This window comes from Battus philenor, unplaced genomic scaffold (genome assembly GCF_028537555.1).
Source record: "Battus philenor isolate CCGP_79_NKW_IND1 unplaced genomic scaffold, ilBatPhil1.0.hap1 SCAF_21, whole genome shotgun sequence".
Taxonomy (NCBI): domain Eukaryota; kingdom Metazoa; phylum Arthropoda; class Insecta; order Lepidoptera; family Papilionidae; genus Battus; species Battus philenor.
This window is the reverse complement of record NW_027181684.1, coordinates 1,884,349-1,893,084: the sequence shown is the minus strand read 5'-3', so window position 1 is coordinate 1,893,084 and position 8,736 is coordinate 1,884,349. Positions and strand designations below refer to the sequence as shown.

At 30.2% G+C, this 8,736-nt stretch overlaps 3 protein-coding genes across 3 annotated transcripts; 1 reads left to right on the top strand and 2 right to left on the bottom strand.

Moving 5' to 3' along the window:
* Positions 1–628: 628 nt before the first annotated feature.
* Positions 629–2,072, top strand: LOC137923220 (RNA-binding protein NOB1). Its single transcript, XM_068766403.1, has one exon. It carries the CDS (start codon positions 689–691, stop codon positions 1,991–1,993), a length of 1,305 nt encoding a protein of 434 aa, XP_068622504.1. The 5' UTR covers positions 629–688; the 3' UTR covers positions 1,994–2,072.
* On the bottom strand, positions 2,048–6,143 carry LOC137923221 (FAM172 family protein homolog CG10038). Its single transcript, XM_068766404.1, has 5 exons — positions 5,745–6,143; positions 5,239–5,539; positions 4,117–4,471; positions 3,756–3,840; positions 2,048–2,192 (listed from the first exon to the last, which is right to left on the bottom strand). Exons 1-5 carry the CDS (start codon positions 5,905–5,907, stop codon positions 2,110–2,112), a joined length of 987 nt encoding a protein of 328 aa, XP_068622505.1. The 5' UTR covers positions 5,908–6,143; the 3' UTR covers positions 2,048–2,109.
* A 528-nt stretch (positions 6,144–6,671) lies between these two features.
* On the bottom strand, positions 6,672–8,520 carry Syx18 (syntaxin 18). Its single transcript, XM_068766597.1, has 2 exons — positions 7,667–8,520; positions 6,672–6,937 (listed from the first exon to the last, which is right to left on the bottom strand). Exons 1-2 carry the CDS (start codon positions 8,453–8,455, stop codon positions 6,749–6,751), a joined length of 978 nt encoding a protein of 325 aa, XP_068622698.1. The 5' UTR covers positions 8,456–8,520; the 3' UTR covers positions 6,672–6,748.
* Between the last annotated feature and the right edge of the window lie 216 nt (positions 8,521–8,736).

The window sequence follows — 8,736 nt, the reverse complement described above, 5'->3', positions numbered from 1 at the left end:
ATCCAGGGAGATATGAACCATAATTGATAAAATGAATCGGTTTTAGGTAGGCTCAATAATTTTCATTTTAATTAATCCTTAGCAGCTTAATTATTTAGCAGTGTCTATTAGATAGCAGTGATGAATGATGGATGAATAATGAACTGCTTTAATACTAAAGCAATTTTTACACTATTCTATTGTCAAAATGTAAATTTATATATTATAAAAAAAATCATTAAGTTAAAGGAAAAACTGCTCTGATACTATTGATCTCTATTTACATATTTAAAATTAATTTAGTGGTTGTACTAGTTACGAACTGTGCTACAGGCGTCAGCGTCCTTTTTTATTTACTATCATTTATATATATTTATATATATATATACAAATATATATATATATATATATAAATGTAACATTATATATATATATATATATAATATGTCACATTTGAATGTAGAAGTACAAGAAATTAGGTTATATAGTAAGAAATATAATAAATAAATTTAATAGTTTTTAGTCGGTTCGGTTTCCTTTATTTCTTTTATTTACAGATATAAAATACCTGTAACAAATATTTGTTATCTATTACATTTTATTTTATCCGACAACTGTCATTTAATTGTAAATGTCAGATCTTGTCAAAACAATCGTCGATGCACGTGGAAAGTTCATTTTGATGTAATATTAAAGTTATAATTAAAAAATGTCGAAGAAGATAAAGCATTTGATTGTAGATACTACAGCTTTTATAAAAGCCGAGAATCTCTCGAGTATCGCTGAAAATGTTTATACAGTGCAAGAAGTAATTGACGAAATAACTAATGATAGACAACGTCGAAAACTAGTCGTTGTTCCTTACGATATCAACGTTAAAGATGTTTTTACTGAAAATATTAAATTCATCACTGATTTTTCGAAGAAAACTGGTGATTATACAAGTTTGTCAGCTACCGATATTAAGGTAATGGCTTTAACGTATCAAATCGAGAAAGAAAAAGTTGGTACTGAACATCTGAAATCAGAACCTACTATGCAAAAAACAATTAAAGTGGGCGGCTTAACCGGTTTTAAGCTACATCCAGAAGATAATAAACAAGAAGTTCCTGAAAAAGAAATAAATAAATCTACCGGTAATGAAATTAATGAAGAAACAAAACTTACTCAAGAGAACAATGAAAGTATCGGTAAAGAAAAATGTGTTACGGATAATGACAATGATAACATAAACGAAGATTGTGATGATGATCTGGCTGAAAATATTGCTGAGCAAATTAAAAACATGGATTTAAAAGATGACAGTGAGGCAAATGATTTAATGGTAAAGATATCTGATGATGAAAGTGATGAAGAAAGTGAAGATGAATCAGAAAGTGGTGAAGATGAATCAGAAAGCGATGAAGAGGAATGGATTACACCTTCAAATTTAGCACAGAAGAAAAAAGATATGGAGATGGGTAAATTCGAGGAAAAGAATGTGGAAGTTGCTTGCATAACTTCAGATTTCGCCATGCAGAACGTGTTAAAGCAAATTGGGTTAAATGTAACAGCAATAGATGGTAGAATTATTAGACATCTCCGTACATTTATTTTTCGTTGCACAACATGCTTCAAAACAACCAGTGTTATGACTAAACTATTCTGTTCTAAATGTGGTCATGCTACTTTGAAAAAAGTTTCAGTCAGTGTTGATGATGATGGGAATCAACATATTTATATTAATGGTCGCAAACCACTTACAGCGAGGGGAAAACGCTTTAGTTTACCCACTCCAAGAGGAGGACAGCACTTTCAATATCCAATACTCACAGAAGATCAACATATACATAAAAGGTTTGCTACAAAAATGGCACGTAAGAAAACAAATGCTATGGACCCTGACTACATTGCTGGATTTTCACCATTCGCTGTTAAAGATGTCAACTCAAAGTCTGCAGTTTTGGGAATAAGGGCTGACAAACAGGATGTTAAATATTGGTTGAAAAACTATTCTAAGGGGAAGAAGAAATAGAGTTAAAAATAAATGTAACAATAAAATATATGTATTATAATTAAAACATTCTGTTGAAATTATTTTTATAAGTTTGATATCACCATTAATATATCTATTTATTCAATCATATTGTTTCAATTTTCTGCTAATTGTTCCTCAAAAAAACTGAACACTGATTCAATACATTTAGATGAAGTCATCTCATGACGCGGATGTCCTGTAATATAAAAAAAAAACAATTTTAATAGGCTAGTTTCAAATGATTCTAAATTTAAATTATGATTCTTATTATAAATTATGTTTAATCTGCACATAGATGCAATGATATTTGCCTGTGTAGCAAATCTTTCTTCATTAATTTGTAAGGGTCCCCTGAACACTATACAGGTAGGGTTCCTTGAAATGAAAATCAAATTAATGTTTCCTTATCAATGACAGGAAATCTTCAAAAAAATTAGGATAGGACAACAAGAAGATAATCCATTTTTTATTGTATTAGGGAGTCAAAATTAATGGTAATAATCAAAATATTGATCACTTGAATTTAATTTTTATAAATGGCTATGATATGTTTATAAAGGACCACTGTAGCCTGCCATATTACATAAAAGATATTCTTCATATATAGCTTGAGACAATGAAGACATTGTTTCTTGGTTGCGGAAATCAACCTTTTGAGACAATATAAGAATGCAATAAACAAGAAGAAAATTGCCGTAGCTTATGCAATATGTTTGCTGGTGATGGAACAGTCTAATATTGTCTCATATCGTTCCATAGGATGAAGGGCATTATATGGTTTGCTTATAGGCTCATATGGATGGTGGTACAATAGTGCAGGGTACAAGAGAGCAGGTCACTTTTCATCTATTTTTGCTTCAAAAATAATGAAAATCGTGAACTAAAGATACAAAATATATACATAACTTTGAAAAAACTAAATATTTGTTATTTTAAAATGTTCCGTTTACTTCATAGTGAAATATTTAATTATCTTCTGTACCTTGAAATACAAATATGACCTTCTATTTTGCTATGAAAAATTGAATTGTTAATTTACAACAAAGTTCATTTTTACCAGAAATTACTTTAACCTTAATATATTTAAAAAGTAGCTAAATAATTGAATAGAACAACTTTCATTACCAATATCCACAAATAAATTCTTACATTGTCAATATAAATCTATTTTACGATAATGTAATCAAAGCATAATGCCTCTCATTAATGTTAGCATATATATTATTTACATTTAGAGTAAAGTGTAGCTAATTTTTTTATTTCCATCTAAACACTACCTTTCTGAATATTAGCTTAAACCACTAGTGGTACAGATTATAAAAATCACAACAACACAAATAGCAATACTTTCTATTTACAAATGCCCAAAAAACTTAACCTTTTCCACTCCAAAGCTGTTATGTAGCATCAATAAAATTTAATTGAATTATAGTATCTTGCAATTCTAGAATATGTTTCATTCATTTGTGATTCAAACATTTTAGTAACAAAAATCTTTCCTGTTTTAAAATTTTCCGCAAATAGAAGTATTACACCATGTCGAGTATCACTCAACAGTGGAGCTTGTGGAACAAAATCAGTGTCGAGTGACACTCGACATTGGAATGGAAAGGATTAAAACTCTTATAAAACATGCTTGAGGTTCATTACCTCAACACCACGACAATGCTCCAATAAGCCTGTAGAAATAAATTATCACTAAAAATCTAAAAGACAAAATGTTGCCAGTATATGGATAATAAATAAAAAAGATTTTTACCTGCTGATACTCGGGTTATATCAAATTCTGGTGTTTTCAATGGTGTGTCAAGAGGTGCAGAGCTTGATATCCAGTTCTTGGAAATCTTTAATCGTATAAAATATTTAACATGACTCATTTTGAAAAGAAAATATTAGAGGGACGGGAAAGTAATGTCACTTTCTTAAGTTAAATTCACAGGACCACACCATCATCACATTTTTAACATGTTTTTATTACTAATCAACAATCTTTTGCTATGTAGTGTACAAATTTTTAATGCAGAAGCAGTAAAAATCAATCACTATTTCAGTAAAATATCTTAGCAGAAATGTCATTACTTTCTGGTCCCTCTGACATTTATAAGATGTATATATCATACCTTCTTTAAATAATCAGTAACTTTGAACTCCGAGTACCCATGTACTGAGTCTGTCATAGCAATGGCTTTCACACGTTGCTCAAACTCTTCTTTGAGCTGATCAGACAAAGTAACTGTCAAAATTCCTCCATAACTGTGAGCTACTATGAGAATCTTTGAGGCCTTTGCTTCTTTTACATAATTATCCCACACATATCTAGCATGTTCTTCACCAGTACCATTGTGTGGTATCTTTTGGTTTTTGCCTCTGCGATTATCATTTGGGTTTAAGATCATAACACCATAGCCTTTACCGAGTGCCTTCTTGATATATGGTATTTGTGACCCAATGTCCAAACCTTCATTGATTATCAGACTACAAACATAATAAGTCATAAATATTTGAGTATTTGATATACCATCACCACTTGAACTATGTTAGACAAGTATATATGTATGTCATTTTTTATAAGTTTAATTCCATTCATTGAATAAAGTTAATGACATTTCATAATATGATATTTTACCAAGTAGGTTAGGCAGTTAAAAAATATATTTAAGAACAATTTTATCAGTTATAAGAACTTATATTTATGTAATTTCCTTCTTTATAATTTGTCAATATTAAATATATTACATAAGTGATTGATTGTTATATGTAAAAGTTTTGAAGGGGATAATGTATAGTTCGTCAATAAAAACCTTAAGGCTTTTTTACACCTATTTCCAATCAGCCTGTATAAATTGATCATTCTAAAATATGTAACATTTTTTTAAAGGAATGTAATTGGCCAATAACTTCTGACAAGATAAAGCCTGCAGGGACAGAAATTACAAAATTACTGATTTTATTATATACTTATTGAAACTTTGTACAATTTTGCTTTGTATATTATCATAACATTATTTATTATTCATGATACCGATTATTTTTGGTTCATGTATATACATTATCTGACAGCATATGAGCTATAAATTCACACCTTTTCTTACACCTATAACCAATCACCTTCTATAAATATTAAAAATGCACCGTGTGAATTTTATACCCTATCTAAATAGGTTGTAAGCAAACTCATATACTATTATAATAGATGTTTATTGCAAATGGTAAATTTATTGTTTAATTAAAAAAATACTTACGCTCGAGACCACTGTCCAGCTCTGACAGCACCTGATCCTTGGATCAATATCACCAAGATATCTTTTAAATCATAATCTTTTGATACAAAAATAAATGTTCCATTTTCAGGAGTTGAATCTTTTGGACATGGTAAGCGAATTAATCTTTCCTTTGATTGAAGAGTTTGGTATACATAATTTGTTATAACACCACCCAGTTTTTCATAGTGAGCCTGGCATTCTTCTGGTTCAGTGCTTACTTCGAAAAGAAACGGCTCATCTGTCACCGTCTTATATTTTCCCAGTCTTCTCAATTGTCCATCTGTATTACAGTGATATTATTTAGTATTTTTTCGTTTTTAAATAAAATAATTATTAATGCATAAATCATAAAATTCATTTAAGTACATTTATAATTATATTGATATTACGATTTCGTATAATTGTTAATATATGATAACCTTTATAATTATTCATAATTATTAGCAATAAATTATAAGTCCAATTAATATATCGTTTCTTCTTACCGCTGTTAAAAACGTATCCCATTTGGCATAAAGCTGTAGTCACATCGGCCATCTTCTTAAAATCTGAGCAAAATAGACCCCGATCTTGACCGGTTGATTGTAATTTTGGAGAAAAGAACTTTCCAACCGATGATATGATTTTACTTAGCGTTTTCCTTGACATTAAAATATTTGTAAATATACTTTATGATTCGCAAATAAACATACTTTTTCTACGACTTTTTAGACTCCCACTGGGAACTTGGAATAGAAGTATTATCGATAACTGTTAGGGAAATTGGTTTATTGATTTCAATGTAACGCATCTGTGTGCAATTGCATTTAAACACATCTAGATAATAGTATCTGACATTGACAATTTCTGACATAATAAACGTCTCTTTTACAATTTAAGCGATTATGAACCTTATTGTAACTGTTTAAAACACAAAATTAAATTTACGAGAAAGAAACATATTGAATTTGTACCAAAATATCACATTGCATTTTTAATTGTGGATATAATAAACCTGTAAATAATGCCGCATAGCAAATTGACTACTTCGAAAATAAATTATAAAAAATCTTTTTTACTACTACTTTTACAGTACCGGGTGATAAATATTGCACATCGACCTTTGGGAACAGACAATCGGCTAATTTCGGCTTCGTAGAACACTATTTCTGTCCTGCTCTAACTATGTGACGTTTTGTCAGACGTATTTCGCGCGACAGAGATAACGCTCTTCGAAGCCGAAATTAGCCGATTATCTCTTTCCAAAAGTCGATGTGCAATGTTTATCGCCGGGTACTGTACCTACTAATTTTTTTTCATGTATTGCCTTTACACAAAGGGGTTGAGATAGATATGTTTTTAGATCGGTAGTGAATGATATGTTTATTTTAAAAATTATACAATATTTAATATACAGGAATTGATTTATTCAGTTCACAGAGCTGCAATACAGTATAAATAAACATTACAATTAGTAAGTAATAATTAAACACAGATAAAACAAAACATTTTATTCATTATACCAATCCAGGAATAGAAGTGTAAATGACATGACCAATAAAAAGAATAGAATGTAAACTCTGAGCCCAGCATTTCTTTGTATGGCCTGCTTAATTTGTTCATTGGCATCTTTGACATTTTCTGTAGCACCTACCACTGTATTGGATATCCTGTCTATATCTTGTTCTTGCTGGAGAACCTGAAACAAAATATTACAGATTATTTTTGAATATCTTTTCTGAACAAGTGATATGGTCTATCTGGACAAGCTTATATATTGCCATATCAAGAATGCTTATTCCACTTCGCCCAGCTAAATGGTTTTAATGTTGGCTGTGAAAATTCTTATAATTCTAAAGGTAATCTCTCTCAAACTGCTTTAATTCTTAATGCTAAATATATATTTATTAAGGCACTATTTGCATGCACCTTGTTGCTCAAAGAGCTATAGAAACAGGTATGCACAGGATTTATTTACAAGATCAAATCTGTATTTAGTGATCTGTACACAAACAATAGTAATCAATACAGTCCTGTAAACAGATGGCTCCTGGGGCTAAAAGGTAGATACTGGGACAATGAGATGGCGAGACCCCAAGTGCTGCATAGGATGTCCAGCATCAAGTGCAAGAAAGAACCTTTTTATGGTCTTATAATTCTTACACAGGATGTAGACCACTTCTGAAGGGTCCTATTGGTAATGAGGGAGGCCTATGTCCAACGGTGGACATCAAACAGCTGATAAAATGACAATGATTATATTAGTTACATTGAATACTTATAAGAATCTAACATTATACAAATTATAGTTATTAGCTATCTACTTTTTAACAAACTTTGTTCATAGGTGGCAGTCATTAATATACTTTAAAGATAAACTATTACTTCAAACTAAGTTTGATAGATCTGATTAAAATTAAATTCAAACCTTCTCAGTGAATATTTCTTGTAACTCGGCTATATGTAATACTTTGCTCTCAATTTGTTTCACTTCCTCAGTCATGCTGTTTAGTTCATTCAACAGTTGAATATTTTCAGATTCATACATCTGAAGCTCTTCTGCATCTAATTCTCCTTCATCCGACATAACTGCTATCTCATTCTCTGATAGATCCATCTTTGTTTTAATCAAATCGGTTTCATCTGTTTCTATACCATTAACTTTTTCATCTTTAACTGCAATATTTTCTTCTACAAAAGGATTTAGAATAGTAGATTTAGCTTGCGGAGGTTCAAGACGTGACAATTTACGTACATCGAGAGCTCTTTTCACTCTCAAAGCTTTCAGTTCGCTGTGCATTTTGCAAACAGCTTTTAAATATGCATCAATTAAATCTATTACTGCATCCATATACTCTCTCATTTGTAGTGAGACTAAGATTTTTCGGTTATCGTTTCTAAATTCTTTTAACAGATGTGAACAAGTGTTTATGATTCTCTGAGCACCAGTGTCAATTTGATCTCTTTCAGCCTCAGTCATTTCATCACCAGTGAATGCATTATAGAAACTTAAATACCTAGATCTGTGTTCCAGTAAAAAATCTCTTAAGCGTGTAATCTGGCAAGTGATATCTTTAGCTGTTAGAGTAAAGACGGTTTTAGGTTTTGTCCGTAGTAATCGTTGCTTATCGTCATTTCCTGGGCTTTGTATACCGAATGCTTTATTACGAGTTTTCACCGTTTTAATACATGCTTTAAATAATGGTGTAATATCCATTTTTATTTTTATTTATTATTGAATTTTGTACAATATTTACAAAATCGTACTTATCTCCAACTTGATAACTTGACACACCAATATGACAGATCACAGGCTGATCAATATTCCTGCAATAATACTAGTTCGAATTATAATTAACACCTAGTTCCTATTTTAATACTAAATTTTAAAAAAACTTGTTAGGTCTATTAACATTATTTTAAAAGAAATAAACTCTCTTTAAATATAACTCTTTAAATATAAAACCCAATTTTAATCTATCTATTGTAACATTTTGA

Bases quoted from the DNA above. Each gene is read 5' to 3' on its own strand.
- LOC137923220 (XM_068766403.1), top strand. From the start codon at position 689: ATGTCGAAGAAGATAAAGCATTTGATTGTAGATACTACAGCTTTTATA.
- LOC137923221 (XM_068766404.1), bottom strand. From the start codon at position 5,907: ATGTCAAGGAAAACGCTAAGTAAAATCATATCATCGGTTGGAAAGTTC. The intron at 5,540-5,744 runs GTAAGAAGAAAC...ACTGTAATACAG, and splicing joins GGGATACGTTTTTAACAGCG to ATGGACAATTGAGAAGACTG. The intron at 4,472-5,238 runs GTAAGTATTTTT...TTATGTTTGTAG, and splicing joins GCTGGACAGTGGTCTCGAGC to TCTGATAATCAATGAAGGTT.
- Syx18 (XM_068766597.1), bottom strand. From the start codon at position 8,455: ATGGATATTACACCATTATTTAAAGCATGTATTAAAACGGTGAAAACT. The intron at 6,938-7,666 runs GTTTGAATTTAA...ATTTTGTTTCAG, and splicing joins AAGAAATATTCACTGAGAAG to GTTCTCCAGCAAGAACAAGA.